Raw genomic sequence first — 18,717 nt, 5'->3', positions numbered from 1 at the left:
GATGTCCCTTGGCTGTGACAATGCACTGTTGTTCCAGATGATGTTCTGTCATTTCTTAAGTCCAAAATACCAGAGATGGTCCTGCATATCCCAAAACCTCCTATGCCACGACTCCAGTCCACTACAATTGGATCACAACTCACAAAAGGTATCAGTTGAACAATACAGGTTCCTTTTCTATTCATTTCATATTAATCTTCAGAAAAACAGCACAATAAAATAATATATTTTGTCTGGCTGACATTTAGAACAGAACATTTAGTCAGCTATAACAATAGGGTCACTAACCGATACCATGGCATAAATTTGCTCCAAATAATCAGAATTAATAACACCTAAATGGACATTAATACCCTGAATAGTACTACCAGATCTTCCTACTAAAAGAGCACCTAAATTCTCCCCTATGGGACCATAACCTTACCTATTAGATTTGTCAAAATACTCACTATGTCTGCGATGAATATAACAACTCCTACAGAGCCTCACAATTCAGTGAACTGCCTGGGTTTATCTTAGGCTTTACTTTTTGTTCATAATTATCTGGGCCTTGTGCCAAGACCAAAGGATCTCACTTGGTCTGTAAATCCGAATTAGTAAAAGATTTCTCTAAAGCCTTTAGAGAATGCCATGCCCCGGCTCGCTGCTGAGCCCACGCCCGCTCAGGAGCAGCTGCAAAGCACACAGCGCTTTTTGAAGCCTCTGAAGCCTTTGGCATCAGAGGCACTGGAGGCGCCCTGGGACTAGGCTGCTATCAGGGGCCATGGCCTGGCCTGGGGATGCCCCTCAAGAACCCCGGAGCAGCCTCACACAGCTCCTGGCCAGATCTCACCTGCTGTTAGAGAGGCCTTCGTGCTGCTTGAGGGCCGTCTTGGGGCAGCTTCCTGAAGATGGAGGAATCCTCTTGGTGTCTCGAGGGTCGGCTCCACCAGCAGGCTGGGGCTGCCAGCTGCCACAAGCGGCACAGCGTCCTGGCTGCTGTGGGCCAGCAACAGCCGGCTCCAGCACACTTGCTGCTCCCCCAGCTGCTCCTGACAAGGCTCCTCTGCACCGGGCTGGGCTCCCATTTGGACTTGTGGGCTTTCCCTGGCCACATCAATGGTCAGGCTTACGCCGGTGAGTCCAAGGGAGCTGGGAGACCTGTCCACGGGCTCTGCACCTTGCGCAGCCTGACAGGTCTCACTGAGCCTCTGCCACGGATGGAGGCTGTCAGAGATAGCAGAGGCTCCTGGCAGGATGGAGGCTCTCTGACAGCCTGAGGCCCCTGCATGGATGGCGGCTCTCCACTGCTGTGCCATCCTTGCAGGGTTGAGGCTCTCCCTGGGGTGGAACGAGGCCTCTCCGAGGGATGGGGGCTTCCCGTGGAGCTGGACGAGCCACAGCGGGGCAGGTGGCCCTGCTTCACCAGCTCCTCCAGTTCTTTCCACAGCGCCTGCCACATCCCAGAGTAGAGCGGGGCACGTGTCCCCTTGCCAGCCCAGAGCAGCAGATCAGATCCTGCAGCTCCTGGGCCACGGCCACCAAGGGGCCGCAGCTGCAGGGGCTGCCCAGGGGGCTGGCGGGAGCACGAGGCCTCTTGCGAGGGCCCGCCCGAGGCCTGCAGGGCCCGGGAGCCACAGGGGCCCCAGGCTTCCTCCGGAGCCTCTGGGCCGCACCGCGGGGCGCCTGCTGCGCTTTGCTGTCCCTGTCTGCCGCCCTCGTGGCTTCCAGTGGCCAAGGGCCATCAGGAAGCCACAGTGGCCAGCAGCAGGACAAACGCAAGCGACAGCCCGTCACCGTCACTCGTGGCTCCGGCGCGTCCCATCGCGGCTTCTCTGGCAGCTGAGGGTGCCGCCCCTCTTATACAGCGACAGCGCGCAGCCCCGGTCCCGGTTATTGTGGGGCGGGACTGGGGAGGGACTTGGGGGGACCCCGCGGGGGGATCGTGGTTGCGCGGGGAGGGCGGGGTCCAGGTGGGGAACACTGGGTGCTGCGGGTCTGCCCGGCAACCGGTGAGTCATCAGAGCTGCTCTCTCTGATTGGCTGAAACTTCTCCATCGCATTGTCTGATTGGCTGAGGAGAGGCCCGGGAGTTGAGAGAAGGAACAGGAGAGATCCCGTCCCGAGCACCGACAGGGAACAACAGACCCAGCCTGGGCACAGGGAGGGAATTTATTACCAACCAAATCACAGCAGGACAAGGAGAAGAGAGAGAAATCTCGGCAACCCCGTCCCGCCACACAACGGGGATCACCACGGCCACGGATCACCAGGGCTCTGCCCAACAGGGGTCACTGGGGATCATCCAACACCGATCCTCCCATGGGGGATGGAGCTGGTGCAGAGCACGAAGCTCTTCCCACACTCGGGGCACTCACAGGGCTTCCCTTAGTGATGGCTCCGTTGGTGTTGGGTCAAGTGAGAGCTGTGTGAGAAGCTCTTCCCACACTCAGGACACTCGTAGGACCTCTCCCCAGTGTGGATGCGCTGGTGGCTCCTCAGTTGAGAGCTCAGCCCAAAGCTCTTCCCACATTCCAAGCAGGTGTAGGGCTGTTCTCCAGTGTGGATCACCTGGTGCTACATCAGGTAGTGGCTCTCTCTGAATCCCTTCCCTCATTTCCCACACTCATAGGGCTTCTCCCCAGTGTGGATCCTCTGGTGCTGGATCAGATGGCAGCTCCAGCTGAAGCCCTTCCCATATTTCAAGCACTTGTGGGGCTTCTCCCCTCCATGAGGCTTCTCCACCAGCTCTGAGCTCTGCCTGCATCTCCGGCCGCCTTCCCGGCTCAGGGAGGGTCTTTCCTCCTCATTGCAGCTCCCTGGGCTGGGTTTGCAGCCCCTCCTTGGGAGGGATCTCCGGGGCTTTTCCTCTTCCTCCATCTGCCCACGCCTTGGGAATGAAAACTCCTGGTTTGGAAGAAAAAAAACAAGAGGAGAGGGCCTTGGGCTGGGGGTTCCTCCTCGCCCAAGTGCAACTCAGGAAGACATTGGGCGTCTTGCACGTATAAGAACATCCCAAACACCAAGATTCAGCCCAAAAATTCTCCAAAAATCACAACACAGATGAAAAAGCCACCAAAAAACAAGATTTGGCCAAAACCCCCTCCAAAATATAAAAATTCAGCACCTAGAAGAAAACACAAAAAACACCAACATTTAGCCCAATAAAGCTCAGAAACACCAAGATTGACCCCTGTGAAAATCCTGGATCCCCCTCTCTGGTCACCTGCTACATGTGATGGGGACAACGCTCCTGGGCTTGGGCAGAGGCTGCAGGTACAGGGAGGGATGGAACTTTGTGCTCCTTCCTGTTTCTGTTCCTCCTCCTCCTGTGTCCCTACCCTTCCTCACATTCATCTTCCTCCTCCTATTACTCCTTCTCCTGCATAATCCCACCTTTTCCTCCCACATGAATGGTTTGACCATTTGCATTGGGATTTTTTCTGTATATATGTGTGCGGTTCTTAGTGATGGCAAAATTTTGGTATGGGTTTTTCAATGTTCACATTTAGGATGGATTTTGCAAAACTGGAAGAGCCTTAAAGGTGATACTTCAACAGATAAAAAGTTAATAGAGTATTGTTAATAAGAAAAAAAAAAAAAAGCAGATTGTGGGGCAGCCACATATGAGTCATCCAATGGCTGCTCTACAAGAGAAGCAGGGTTCCAGACAGCCAGGAGAGGAGCTTTAGAAATGCAAATTAACACTGCTGGGGTAAAGTGTGGGCAAGCCACCAGGGTCTCCTTGCCTGGCGGAGGATTTGGGCTGCTTCCCTCTGGCCCTCACCCCAAGCTCTGCCTGCTTGCACAGATGGAATTTGCACAGCTAAAGGCAGAGCCCACAGTGAGGATACCTGACTGCAACAGAAATTGGTTAAGCTGCAAAGGGAAACAGCAAACAGAGAATGTTGTGAAAACTTTACTAAAAAAACTGGGGGGAATCATCCCTCTCCTCACTCCAACATGTGCTGTCACTGTCTAGGTTATATAGGGTATATTAGAGCACTGGGGTGTTTTTGCTAGTCCAGAGAAATCAGTTGGGAATCCAAGTAATTGATTTAATTAGATAAAACTGGTCAATTGATGCAGCCCTGGATGGAAGGAGCTCCCAAAAATGTGGAAAAGATGAACAAACACCACAACAAATCCTACAACACCATGGAGCAGTCCTTGGGAACCCTAAGAAATACATATCAGGAGACAGAAAATTCACCCATAATTTGAGTGGCATAATTAGGTTAAAAAAACTAAATATTATTATAATTATTACTACTATGATTTATATTCATGATACTATTTCTACTGTTATTATTATTAATGCTATTATTATTAACAATAATAATAATATTATGTACTATAGAGCGTATTATCAGTCCTTGAAATAATAATCAATTCGAGAGCACCAGCTATTATTATTATTATTATTACTATTATTATTATTATTATTATTACTATTAACTAAAGAACGTATTATCAGTCCTTGAAATAATAATCAATTCGAGAGCACCAGCTCCTGACTTTCCTGCCGACCAATCCAGGGAAAGGAAGAACAAGACATTTCACCATGGGATGGAATCAGATTATCTTTCAACAGGAGGAGAAGTTTGTGGAAAATTAATGACTCAAACTGCTGTTTGCAAATAGGTGATAACTCTAAAGTGGTGAAACAGATAACAAAGGAAATAAGAAATTTGCTCATATCCTGGTCCAAATGTACAGAGGATGGGCATGGGAAACATTTTCGTGGTTCCCTGGCGGACCATGACCACAAACGAATGCTGCTCCTCCTCTGATGTGCTGCAGCAACTCTCATCTTTTTCCCATGCACGACACCTTGCTGAGTGCAGCTCATTCAGCTGAAACAGGGGATTTAAGGGTTACATAGAATGAAGAGTATAACATATATAGTACCAGTCACTGTGTGCTTATAAGGAAAGGAATGCACGATGTATAACATATAGTATCAGTCACTGTGTGCGTAAATAGGGAAAGGAATGCACGATAAGAGACCCCTGAAGTATAGGAAAGTGTCCCTCTCCATGAAAGTGCAAAGTCTGCGACCAAGAGACTACAAGCGCATGCGTGGAAAGACAAGGTGAAGAGTTCAACTAGTGAGGAAGACTTTTACTTCATCGTTTTCTGCCCACAGACTCATTTGAAGACCACCGACTCAATAAACTACGCAGCCGCAATGAATATGCAGCTAATTTCCATACGAGGCGGGGAAACAGGCGGGGCAGATAATCAATATGTAGAGGCGATTTAGAATATGCATGTACTTCCTAGATAAATAGAAGGTTAGAAGCATGTAAGGTACGCAGGATTTGGGAGGATGCTCTCCCCCTGCGTCCAGCGCTGAATAAAATACGTACCTACTCCACAACTTTACGGGTTGTGAAGTCTATTTTCCGCGCTTCAGGTAGAAGTCCAAATCACTGACTAAATGTAGTAGCAGACTGCTGGTAAATGTTATGAGACACAAGAAAAACAAGGAACAGGAGATCAGAGGCCAAGCAGTTGAAAACCGCAAGTGCGGTAACAAAAGGAGAAGCCTGAATGACCCCAGATTAGTGAGACCTAAGGTGTCTCTGTCAGCACAGAGAAAGAACAAGGCTGGGCTTCTCTGTGGGAGCTGGGACAGTCTGTGTTTCGAGCTCTCACAGGTGCCATTTGCACTGCGAGAGCTGAGACTTTATCAAGATACTTCAATGCTTTACACTGTTTTGAGCATTTAGAGTGGTCCCTGTTCTCTAAAGATCAGGCTTCAAATTCCAAGTGAGAGTCTCCCTTTCAGACCATCTTGAACATTCCCTGACAGAAGGACAGTTGGTGCCCAAGGGAAACGCGCCCAAGGGCCAAGACTGACTCCCTGTTCCCTTTGCTTCCCAGATCCCATCTGATAACCTCTCCAGGAGGCAGGAAGAGACAGAGGGAAGGCCTGTGACCATCAGGCAGGTGAAATCCCTCTGTCAATAGTCACATTTATAGATATGTATTGTTCTGTTTATCTATATAGGTGTATTTAAATGCCTATAGTTACGTCTATCCATTTTTATAGTTGTGTTAATAGATCTGTATAGTTTAATTTATATATAGTTGTAGATGTATGTAATTATGTTTTTATATGTGAAGTTATAAATGTGCCTAGATGCATTTATACATATGTCTAGTTACATTTACATATATATAGTTGTATTTGTACAACTATTGATACCTCTATAAATAGGTTACGAAGATTGATATCTGTACAAATAGAGGCCTTTTTTTACCTCTTTCCCTCCACGGATGCCTTCTTAATCTCTTGTTTTTGCCCTCTGTCTCCTGTTGCTGTGCTGGGTCCGAGCTGGCGGCCGGGCCGGGCGGAGCAGCAGTTCCAGCCCCGGGTGTCCCTGGAGCGGTGGCAGCTGCCGGTGGCCGCAGGCAGTGTCCCCTGAGGAGCTGCTGAGGGACGGTGAGACTGAGGGGGCTGAGGGGCTGAGGAGGCGCTGGCACTGAAGGGACGGTGACCTTGAGGTGCTGCTGGGGCTGAGGGTGTGGGGCAGCTGAGGGTGATGGTGGCACTGAGGTGACAGGGAAGTGGCACAGGCTGAGGGAGGTGGCAGCGCTAAGGGGACGGGATGGGTGAGAAGGGACTGAGGGGGGTGAGAGGACAGCGGGGTCTGAAGAAACTGAAGGGGGACTCGGGGTTTGCCGAGAGCATGGCGGGGCTGAGGGGATGGAGGGGCCAGCAGGGAGCACAGAGGGGTCTGGGACTGCAGCTCTGCCAGGCCTTGGAACCAATTCCTGAGCCTCTGATTTTGCCACAGCTGCAATGAAGATCCTGAAGGCAGCAGGAGGACTGACAGGAGCCAGATGGGAGAGGCTGAAGGCCGCGAGCAGGAGCAGGAGCAGGAGCAGGGAGCTGCTGCTGGCACAGAGCCTGGGTGAGGCCCCAGGGCCGGTGAGGCAGGGTGGGGTGAGGGTGCCGTGGGCTGTGGCCGTGGGCAGTGCCCGGCACAGGGGCAGGAGCGGCCCTGCCCGTGCTGGGGCTGCTCAGCGCAGCTGCCCCGGCCGGCACAGGGGCTGTCCTGGGGCAAGGCAGCTGTGCCGGCAGGGCCCGGGAGCTGTGCCGCCTGTGCCGGGCTGCCGGGGGCTGCGGGACGGTCCCGCCGCGCTGCGCTCGCCACACCCTGGCCCGCTCGGCCTGCTTTTCCTTTCCTGCCCTCCTGGGGAGGCGCTGAGATTTTCTCTGTGCTGAGGGAAGTGCAGGTGCTGCCAGGGGAAAGGCCCTGCTCCTGACTCAGTGTTCCCTTTGCTTCCCAGATGTGCCATCTGCTGTCCCTGTCCAGGAGAGCTGCTCTGCACAGGACCAAGAGCCAGAGGGAGAAGCTTTGAAGATGGCGCTGTTGGAATCCCATTTTCTGCTTAGAGTTCTCTTTAAAGATATATGGACCTGCACATAGAGAGGGATAATTAGATGGATATTTATATGTGTAGATTGTTATTTGCATAGGAGAATTTCCATATGTCTTTTATATTTATGGATGTGCTATGTATATATACAAATATACATATATATATATAAATATATATATGTATATTTGTGTGTATATATATATATGTGTGTGTGTGTGTGTGTGTGTGTGTGTAATTTTAAATGCGTATATTGGTATTTCCATAGGTATATGTATTCTGTTTTTCTATTTTTATATGTATATTGATCAATTTCTCTGTGTGACTGCATTAACAGTTGTGTGGAGATGTATAGCTGTATATTTGTATTGATGCAGTTGCATGAATATTTAGATTTGTACAGTGATATTTGTATAATGATAGGTTTGGTTTATAGATCTACTTACATATAATATGTAATGTTTAATCTATATTTACACTTATAGATTGTTATAGTTGTATATGTATTTATTTATATGTGCATACATATGTATTTAATTCTATTTAAAGATGTATGAAGTCATGTATAACTATCAAGTTCTTAGTGTAGGGCTATTTAGAGAGGGAATGCATATTTCTGTGTTTCTATATAGGCTCTATACTTATATGTAATAAATTAAGTTGTTAATACCTAATTGATGTTTGTGTAATAGTGAGTTGTTGTAGAGTTTGGCAATAAATTAAGTTTTTGTTAACTCAAGTGGATATTTATTTATTTTTGCATAGCATTGTTGTACGCATGCAATAAATTTCTTTTTTTAACTTGAACTGAGATTTGTATAGTTCTGTATTGTCAGCGCGGGTGTAGCAATTTGTAGTAAATTATATTTTTCAACTGAAATGGATTCTCTTACATTTGTCGACCAGCAGTGGGGCTGTCGCAATCTGCAAGAAATGACATTTGCCAGCTGAGATGGGTGTTGTGTGCTCTGTGCTATCCAAAGCAATGAGCAGATGTAAAGGTGATGGTGCTGGGGGATTTTGGCCATGGAAATCTCCAGCCATGCCCAGCACGTGCCCCACGTGCACTCAGGCTGGGCAAGGGAAGCGCAGATTTGGGATGGCAGCAGAGCCACACGTTGGCTGACAACTGCCAGGCAAAGGCAGCTGAGAAAACTCCGGGACTCCAGTGAGCGAAGAACTCCTGCTCCGTGGATTTCCAGATCATTCCATTGATGTTTGGTACTTTATATACAAACATCCATATATGCACATATATAGAAATATATGTGGGCAGTACTTAGTGACTTGGAACATACTTGATTGTGGGAACTGAAATGGATATTTCTGTCTTTATCTATAGAGTCAGCAGAGTTGTGCCATTCTGTAGCCATCTGTGAACTGAAATTGGTCATCATATATAAGCAGGGCAGTTGAAACAATCTGTGATAAATTTCCCTTTGAAACTGACATTGGCTTTGGGGCACTTCTCATTTCCATGATGAGTGACCACATCAATATTTGTCCCTATTTTTTCACTGATCCTTAAGCTCTGGTGAGTGTGTGACAGGCTGTGGCAGCCAATTCCTCACAGGTCTGTCAATCTGTGGGTAATAGAACCTGACTGAGGTTATTTGTGAGTTGTGGTCCATCACTGGAACCCCCTCAGGCAGCACCCTGGCTGGGGAGGGAAGGGTAGAAAATGTAAGGGGATTATGACATTTACTCTCTTTTCACACTGTTTGGGATTTGTTTGTTTTCCTAACCTCTCTGTGGAATTTTTTCCCATTGACATGCGAAGCAGCACTGATGGCTAATGACAGGGGAGGGGGCACAGGGAAGTGAGCCTGCGGCCAAGAAGGGCTGGAACTGGGTTACTGCTCTGTTTGGTGTTGATTTCATAGTTGTTGTTGTTTTGTTTGTCTTGTTAGATAGACTAGTAAAGAACTGTTATTTCTATCCCATATCTTTGCCTGAGAGCCCCTTAATTTCAAATTTATACTAATTCAGAGGGAAGGGTTTATTAGCTCCATTTTGAGGGAAGGCCCTGCTTTTCCCTAGCACAACTGTCGTTTCAAACCAGGACACACACATATTTGCACTAAGCTGCAGCCTCAGTTTAGTAAGGAAAAGGACAGATTTTCTTCAGTCATTCATTGTGGAATATAATGATGTAGGAATAGCCACAAACTAAGCTGCAGAAACAGCTCGTTCTTGGTCTTAGCAGGACATTGTGTGCAAGAAAGCACCACAATCTCAATGATTCACCTCTTAGGTAAAACCAAAATGGTTCATTGTGTGAAACTACCTGGTGATGGAAATAACCAATGGGCTGGGGCTGAAGTCTGGGAGTGAAACTCTTGGGAAAAGGGACCTGGCAAAGGCAGCCCAAGGTGCAGGCAGGCATTTGGCTCAAGGCAGGAGGGAGCTTGTAGTGCCAGCACTGGAAGGGACTGCAGGCAAAGGAGCTGGCCGGGGGCAGGGAGCAGCTCCTGCTGCACTGCAAGGGAAGGACTGGCAGCAGGCGGGAGGAGCGGGCACATTGCTGATGGACACCGGAGCTGCTCCTGAGCCACCAACGGGACCCCTCCTGGAACTGCAGGTACAGCTCAGCTCCCTGTCCTGCAGGCTCTGCTTGGCCCTTGGAGCTCAAACCACTGCAGAGAGCAGGCCTGATTATAAATGATACCAATTCTAAGAGTTCAGAACTTGTTGCCCCATTGCTAACACAGTTTTTTGGATTTCTTAGACTATCTCTGCATTAAGTACCCTCTGTGTCTCAAAAGGTAGAGCTCAGCATCTTAAACCATGCATTCTGCCCTTTAGCAGATTTATAAAATATTCGTTCTTCTCTGTGAAGAACTTAAGAAAGGGTAGTTGTTTTATGATAGCATGGTTCCATGGAACTTTATTTCCAATTATTTTCTAAAGTACTTCTAGTATGAAGACACTTTGCTAAAATGATTAAGGGTGAGAATTGCAGGGCTGGTTTAAAATTTAATACAAATTGTATTTCATTCTGTGCAATATTTCCTTTAAATCTGATTAATGTCCAGGAATCAAAACTGAGATTTCCCTTCTGTTCTCTTTTTGCTAGTAAACAAGGCATGTGTATACTTTTGATTTTGATTTTAATGTCAGTAATCCACTGGACTCATTGATACCGTGGAACTTCTTTATCATTTACATCTCCCTGTGGTTCTCAGGAACAGAAAGTTTAAAAGAAGGGGAAGAGAGCAAATCTTTTAAAGCAATGACCTGATAGTTAGTTCACATCACTTTGTAAACCCTTGCTAAATATACTATTATCTAAAAACAATGTATATATGTACTGATATGAATTATCAGCTGAATAAATGCTCATACACAAACGAGTTCTCATCGATATTTTTTGCTACCCTCATGTTTTGTTCTTTCTTAGTCAAATCAGGAAGAGAAATTCTACTGTTCTTTCAAAAATCAATTGGGTAAAAAATTTACAAGTTTGATGAAGTTTGGTTTAGAAGCATACAAACAATAATTTTAATTGTGTCACCAAAAAAAAACCAAAATTGATGTGTCATTGGTGGTGAGCAACAGACATTATTAACAGAAGCGTTGCACAAAGTATCTGTGGGATATTGTATAGCAGTTAATGTGAAGATCTCATAAAGGATGGAGGTAAGAGACCCTGATCCTTAAGATTAAAAGAATCATTTGTTAGCAATAAAAAGAGCTTATCTAGCTCATCTTAGTCATACTTAAAATGTGTTTTATATGGATTAGATTCATAGCGATTAAAAGCTTATCACTTCTTTCATGTTGCTGAATAATTAATGCTGATTATTTTAGTTTCAGCCACAGATTTAAAAGATAAACATTTTGCTACAGCTTGCAGTAATGAACCAGTAGCACTTGATTTGTCACTGGAGTATCAGAAAGTGTTGTGAATGACAAATTGCCATTGTAAGGTATTCCCAGGAGCTAATGAACATTGCAAGTAAACATAGGTCTGATTTGCTGTCTGCTGCTGTCTGAGAGCAAAACAAATCTCTGAAATAGCTGTGGCTATAAAGCAGAAAATGAGCCAGTAGGAAAAATAATATTAACAGATACTGTTAAAAATCATAAAATGACAATAAACCACATGATACAGAATGGTAAACACAAGTGGCAATGTCACCGTATCCTGTTCTGAAAGGCAGAAATAATCAGTGTATGATGTAGTTATTATTGTCCTCATTCATCTGGGAGTTGCTGAGGCAGCAGCAACATAGTTCAATATTGAAGATTTGTTATTGTTTAGAGTGCATTGTAAAATCTCTTGATTATCCACGTGCAGTATGATTTATTCTATCAGCTAATATTTGTGGTCTTGGTAATAGTGATATCGAAGGATTAAAATTTTTCTAAAACAGGGGAATTTTATGCAATAGATTCAGGGGGTGGAAAGAAAAGCTGGGTCTGGTAGGCATGGGAAAGGGAACTGAGCCCTGGGAATGAACGTCGAGCTTTGTCTACACCTGTGAAATCATCATATCATAAATAATATGATTGTTAAATATAATGATTGTTTGGTAATTGAATATAATTATTGTTTAATCACAATAGGAATCATGAGAAACAATGGAATTGTAACAAGAATCATAAGAAAGGATGTTTGGGGGGTCCTGATGAAAACAGCAAGAATACATGCTTGGATAAAATCAATGTATGCAATAGAACAATATGGGTTTAATAATTAATATATAGCTATGTAACAAAAAGGGTATAAAAACATGTCCATCTCGAATCCATGTCGGAGTCAGATTTGGGTTTGTACCCCTGATTCCCAGAGCTCTTCAATAAAAGCACCTGCATATAATCATCCTGTGATTATGTGTTTCTACACTAACACTATGACTTTGCATCTGTCATTTCCATAATTTTGTATCTTTCAGAGGAAGCAGCACGGTTCATTTGAACTAAGCCCTTCCTTACACAAGTTGTGTGAGAGCTCTGCCTGCTGTGAATGCATGAAGTGAAGAATTGAACTGCTATGGAAAGTGCACACTATTTAACTACACTTCAGGAAAACAGCTAGTATATATGCTCATTTATGAAGGTTAGTACCAGCATTTGAATTTTTCCTGTACTATATCAAATCCCCAATAGGTTTTGTAATTGTATTTTTCTTTGTATGCTGACGTCCCTGGCAGTGACATATTCTGTGCTAAGTGCTGGGTTGTATGCTGACGTCCCTGGCAGTGACATATTCTGTGCTAAGTGCTGGGTTGGATAGCTTGGTTTGGGGAGATGCCTTTAGTTTATGGCACACACGGGTCTAAAGAAGGTGTCTGGGTGTCCCTGTGCTCTGGCACCAGCTGAGGTGCAGAGCACTTCTAGGGCTGCCTCCAGATGTGATGGGCTGAAGTTACAGCAGTGCCTGCTGCCAAGCAGCTGCTACGACCTGACAAGGAACAACTTGGCCTAATATAATAAACAGAGGCCTCTTCATTTCTTACTAAGACCCAGAGTCTGATCAAATGGGTTCTTCATCCTGTTGTCATCAGTGAGTCACAGGGTTAATCTCTACAAATGTCCCACTTTGTCTGCTTCATACCTGCCAGCTACATGAGCCATGATATCCTGCTGCTCAACTTCCTTGAGAAAAGCTGACATTTCTCTGGAACAGGGTTCTTCACTAACAGTTGGACTCAAAAGTGGCTCACTGATGTCTCTCTAATTCCCAAGGTATTTCAGATCTACAGCTGCCTTTTAGGGATATACCCAGCTGCTCCTTTGATATCTGTGGAATCTTCCTCAACTACCATTCCCAGGGTATTTTTTGGGATGTTCTGTGTCTATTTTTAGGGTGTGTTTGGATTTTGGGGTCCCTCCCCTTTCCCAGGAGGTTTTTGGGGTGCTCTGTGTCTGTTTTTGGGGTGTGTTTGGATTTTGGGGTCCCTCCCCTTTCCCAGAGTATTTTTGGGGGTGCTGTGTCTATTTTTGGGATGTGTTTGGATTTTGGGGTCCTTCCCCTTTCCCAGGGTATTTTTTGGGGTGCTCTGTGTCTCTTTTTGGGGTCCCTCCTCTTTCCCAGGTGTTTTTGGGCTGTTTTTGGATTTGGGGTCCCTCCCTTTCCCAGGGGTTTTTGGAGTGCTCTGTGTCTATTTTGGGATGTTTTTAGATTTGGGGTCCCTCCCTTTCCCAGGTTATTTTTGGGGTGCTCTGTGTTTCTATTTTTGGGCTGTTTTTGGATTTGGGGTCCCCCCCCCTTTCCCAGGTGTTTTTGGGGTGCTCTGTGTGTATTTTTGGGGTGTTTTTGGATTTGGGGTCCCCCCTTTTCCCAGGGGTTTTTGGGGACCCCCCTCACCTTGTTGTACCAGCAGCAGATGCTGAGCTGCCCCGTGTGGCAGTTGGAGGAGGAGCAATCGTCCTGGCAGGTGCAGTGCTGGGGCCAGAAATCACCCAAAATCACCCAAAATTCAGCCCAGAATTAATATAAAAATCACCTCCAATTTACCCAAAATTATCCCAAATTTCACCCAGAATTTACCCAGGATTAACACAAAAATCACAAAAAATTCACACCAAATTAACACAAAAATTATCCCAAAATCTCCCAAAATTCACACAAAAATTATCCCAGATTTACCCAAAATTATCCCAGAATTCACCCAGAATTTACCAAAAATTATCCCAAAATTAACACAAAATTTACCCAAAATTTATCCAAAATTCATCCCAAAATTCACCCAAAATTAATACAAAAATCACCCCCAATTTACCCAAAATTATCCCAAATTTCACCCAAAATCACCCAAAATTTACCCAAAATTCATCCCAGAATTAACACAAAAATTATCCCAAATTCATGCCAAAATTTACCCAAAAATTATCCCAAAATTCACACAAAATTTACCCAAAATTCATCCAAAATTCATTCCAGAATTCACCCAAAATTAATACAAAAATCACCCCCAATTTACCCAAAATTATCCCAAATTTCACCCAGAATTTTCCCAGGATTAACATAAAAATCACCCAAAGTTTACCCAAAACTTACACAAAGTTAACCCAAAATTTACCCAGGATGAATCAAAACATCATCCAAAATTCACCCCAAAATCTCCCAAAATTATCCAAAAATTATTCCAAAATTAATACAAAACTTACCCAAAATTATCACAAAATTATCACAAAATTATCACAGAAATCACCCAGAATTTACCCAGGGTTAACCCAAAAATCACACAAACTTCACACAAAATTCATACAAAATTTACCCAAATATTAACACAAAATTCACCCAATATTAGCACAAAATTAACACAAAAATCCCAGGTGTCCCCAGATGTCCCCAGGTGTCCCTCAAATGTCCCCCAGCTGTCCCCAAGTGTCACCAGGTGTGTCCCAGGTGTCTCCAGATATCCCCAGGTGTGTCCCAGGTGTCTCCAAATGTCCCCAGGTGTGTCCCAGGTGTCCCCAGTTGTCCCCAGGTGTGTCCCAGGTGTCCCCAGATGTCCCCAGGTGTGCTCCAGTCCCTCCCAGGTGTCCCCAAATGTCCCAGGTGTCCCAGCTGTCCCCAGGTGTCCCCAGGTGTGTCCCCAGCTGTCCCCAGGTGTGTCCCCAGCTGTCCCCAGGTCTGCCCAGGTGTGCCCAGGTGTGTCCCCAGCTCACGTTGTTGGTCAGGGTGACGTCGGCCCCGCGCGTCAGCAGCCGCCGAATGACCTCGATGTGTTTGTGCTCGGCCGCAGATGATCGGGGTCCAGCCCTCGTTGTCCTGGGGGTCAGGCAGGGGTCACTCAGGGGGGGTCATTGACCCCCCAGTGACCACCCCTGACCCAGACCCAGATGATTGGGGTCCACCCCTGTTGTCCTGGGGGTCATTCAGGGGTCACTTGGGGTCACTCGGGGTCACTCAGGGGTCACTCGGGGGTCACTGACCACCCCTGACCCATCCTGACCCCCACTGACCATCCCTGACCCCCACTGATCACCCCAAACCCAGGCCCAGATGATCGGGGTCCAGCCCCCATGTGTCCTGGGGTACACTCAGGGGTCAGTGACCACCCCTGACATCCCCAAACGATCCCTGACCCCCACTGACCATCCCTGACCCCCACTGACCCCCCCTAAACCCGGACCCAGATGATCGGGGTCCAGCCCCCGTTGTCCTGGGGGTCACTCGGGGTCACTTGGGGTCACTCAGGGGTCACTGAGCACCCCTGACCCTCTGACCACACCCAGAACACTCAGGGCAGTCCCTGACCACTCCCAGGACACTCTGAGGACGCTAAGGACACCTGTGGGACACTCACTGGACACTCTCAGGACAATCCCTGGACACCCCAGACACTCAGGACACTCCCAGGACACTCAGGACAAGCCCTGGACAGCCCCAGGACACTCAGGCCACTGAGTGGACACTCCCAGGACAGTCACTGGACACTCTCAGGACACTCAGGACACTCTCAGAACAGTCACTGGACACTCTCAGGACAATCACTGGACACCCCAGACACTCAGGACACTGACTGGACACTCTCAGGACACTCTCAGGACACTCCCAGGACACTCAGGACAACGCCTGGACACTGAGTGGACACTCAGGACAATCCCTGGACACCCGCAGACACTGACTGGACAGCCCCAGGACACTCAGGACACTGAGTGGACACTCCCAGGACAGTCACTGGACACTGAGTGGACACTCTCAGGACACTCAGGACACTGAGTGGACACTCACCTGTGCGTTTACATCCACCTGCCCCGTGCTCAGCAGCAGCTCCACCATCTCCAGGTTCCCATTTTTGGCCCCGTGGTGCAGGCAGGTGGAGCCGTCCTCCTCCTGTGACATCATAGAGAGGGGAGGTGACGTCACACAGGGCGTGGGGATGTCATAGAGAGGGCTGGTGATGTCATACAGAGAAGTGGTGACATCATACAGATGGTGGTGATGTCATACAGGGAGTAGTGATGTCATACAGGGGTGGTGACGTCATATAGGGATGTGGTGACGTCATACAGGGGAAGGTGACATCACAAATCGCACAATAATCTCATACAGGGATTGTGATGTCACAGGGAACACAATAATGTCATGCAGGGTGCTGTGATGTCATAGAAAACACGGTGATGTCACAGGAGGCACAGTGATGTCATGGCATCGTGGCGTCACAGAGAGCACGATGACATCATACAGCATGCTGTGATGTCACAGGGAACACAGTGATGTCATAGAGGGGACGGTGGAGTCACAGAGAGCACGATGACATCATAGACCACACTGTGATGTCATAGATTATGTGGTGATGTCATAGGGGACATGGTGACGCCATAGAGAGCACAATTATGTCATTGAGGGGACGGTGAGGTCACAGAGAGTGCAATAACATCACAGAGGGCACTGTGATGTCACAGAGAACACGGTGAGGTCATAGGTAACATGATGACACCATAGAAGGCACAGTGACATCATACAGGGCACCGTGACATCACAGAGGATGTGGTGACATCATAAAGGACACGGTGACATCACATATAGCACAATGACGCCATAGAGGGGACAGTGCCGTCACAGAGATCGCAGTGACATCACACACGGCACTGTGATGTCACAGAGAACACGGTGACGTCATAGGAGGCATGGTGACAGCATAGGGGTGGGATGACGTAACACAAAGGACAGTGACATCACAGAGAGCACACAATGACATCATAGAGAGCACTGTGACATCATAGAGCATGTGGTGATGTCATAGAGGACATGGTGATGTCATAGAGAGCACTGTGACATCACAGGGCATGTGGTGATGTCATAGAGAGCGCTGTGACATCACAGAGCATGTGGTGATGTCATAGAGGACACGGTGATGTCACAGAGAGCTCTGTGCGGTCATAAAGGGCACTGTGACATCACACAAGAGGAAGTGACATCAACCGGGGCAGCGACACCATGGGGGGTGTGGGAAGTGTGGGGGTTACCGCATTGCGCGATGACGTCACGGTGACGTCACTGGCCCGGTGGTGACGTCACCTTGCTGTAGACGCAGCCGCCGCGCAGCAGCAGGTACCGCGCTGCCTCCAGCTGGTCGTGCGCCACGGCCTCCATCAGCGGCGTGCGGCGCTGCTTGTCCACGGCGTTGATGTTGGCGCCGGCCTGGGGGGACAGAGTGACCACTGAGTGGCCGCTGACCAGTACAGACCAGTACAGACCAGTACTGACCAGCACTGACCACCCATGGTCATCTCTGACCATCACTGACCCCCCCCACCCCCAGTGCTGCTTGTCCACCGCATTGATGTTGGCGCCGGCCTTGGGGGACACAGAGTGACCGCTAAGTGACCACTGACCAGCACTGACCAGTACAGACCGGTACAGACCGGTACAGACCAGTATAGACCAGTACAGACCAGTACTGACCAGTACTGACTGCCACTGACCACCCATGGTCATCACTGACCCCCCCACCCCCAGCGCTGCTTGTCCACAGCGTTGATGTTGGCGCCAGCCTGGGGGACACAGAGTGACCGCTGAGTGACCACTGAGTGACCACTGAGTGACCACTGACCAACACTGACCATCACTGACCAGCACTGACCAGCATTGACCAGTATCTCAGGTGTCCCCAGCTGTCCCCCAAGTGCGTCCTCAATGTCTCAGGTGTGCCCACCTGCAGCAGCAGGTGACAGATCTCCAGGTGTCCCCAGGTGTGCTCAGGTGTATCTCACATGTCCCCAGGTGTCCCCATGACCCCCAGGTGTATCTCAGGTGTATCTCCAGGTGTCCCCATGTCCCCCAGCTGTCCCCATGTCCCCCCAGGTGTCCCACCTGCAGCAGCAGGTGACAGATCTCCAGGTCTCCCTCTTCATTTTCTCAAGAATTGCGTTTACAATGTTTTAGTTACTATTGACTCAATCTCTTTTCCTGGATCCTCTTTGGTTTTGGAATTATTCTTGAAAGGCATGTTGGATTTGTCTTTACAAATGAGCTGTGGATCTGCTGGTAGATAAGACCAGCATTGAGGGATAAAAGAAACAATGGGATGGATTACAGTGATTGATGAATGGAAAGAGAAAATTGCCTTTAAAAACAAAGTGTAGGTTTGCTGATAAGTGAAATAGGATATTGAAAGAAGAAAAAAGCAATGGAGAAAAGCTGTGACTTCTATAAGAATTAAGAATTAAAAGGGGGGTTATAATTAGAGGGGAATCACATGTGTGAGGCGTTCCGGGATGTCTGTACCTCTCAAGTACTTCCGTGAATGGAAAAGGAGATAGAGAAACATGGCCGGGAAAATAGGGTAAAAAGGAGGCTGCGTCCTCCAAAAATTTGAGAGATCACAGACGAATGGCCCATGGCCTCTCCCTTTATTCAAATAAAGCAAAGCAGAACTCTTCTGT

At 47.5% G+C, this 18,717-nt stretch overlaps 1 protein-coding gene across 1 annotated transcript; it reads right to left on the bottom strand.

The window, feature by feature from the left end:
- Window positions 1-12,850: 12,850 nt before the first annotated feature.
- Window positions 12,851-18,015, bottom strand: LOC130266494 (histone-lysine N-methyltransferase EHMT2-like). Its single transcript, XM_056515763.1, has 7 exons — window positions 17,988-18,015; window positions 17,351-17,473; window positions 16,061-16,162; window positions 15,459-15,488; window positions 14,992-15,066; window positions 13,685-13,762; window positions 12,851-12,868 (listed from the first exon to the last, which is right to left on the bottom strand). The coding sequence occupies exons 2-7, from the start codon at window positions 17,423-17,425 to the stop codon at window positions 12,851-12,853; spliced, it is 378 nt and encodes a 125-aa protein (XP_056371738.1). The 5' UTR covers window positions 17,426-17,473; window positions 17,988-18,015.
- Window positions 18,016-18,717: the final 702 nt, after the last annotated feature.

Source organism: Oenanthe melanoleuca, unplaced genomic scaffold (assembly GCF_029582105.1).
Source record: "Oenanthe melanoleuca isolate GR-GAL-2019-014 unplaced genomic scaffold, OMel1.0 S065, whole genome shotgun sequence".
Lineage (NCBI taxonomy): Eukaryota > Metazoa > Chordata > Aves > Passeriformes > Muscicapidae > Oenanthe > Oenanthe melanoleuca.
This window is presented reverse-complemented; position numbering and strand designations above follow the sequence as displayed.

What these genes read in the sequence shown, in the direction of transcription:
- LOC130266494 (XM_056515763.1), bottom strand. Translation starts at nt 17,425, where the DNA reads ATGGAGGCCGTGGCGCACGACCAGCTGGAGGCAGCGCGGTACCTGCTG. An exon ending in AGGTGGATGTAAACGCACAG is followed by an intron (nt 15,489 to 16,060) that starts GTGAGTGTCCAC and finishes AGTGACCCCCAG; the next exon opens with GACAACGGGGGCTGGACCCC. An exon ending in GCTGGACCCCGATCATCTGG is followed by an intron (nt 15,067 to 15,458) that starts GTCCGGGTTTAG and finishes CCCCGATCATCT; the next exon opens with GCGGCCGAGCACAAACACAT.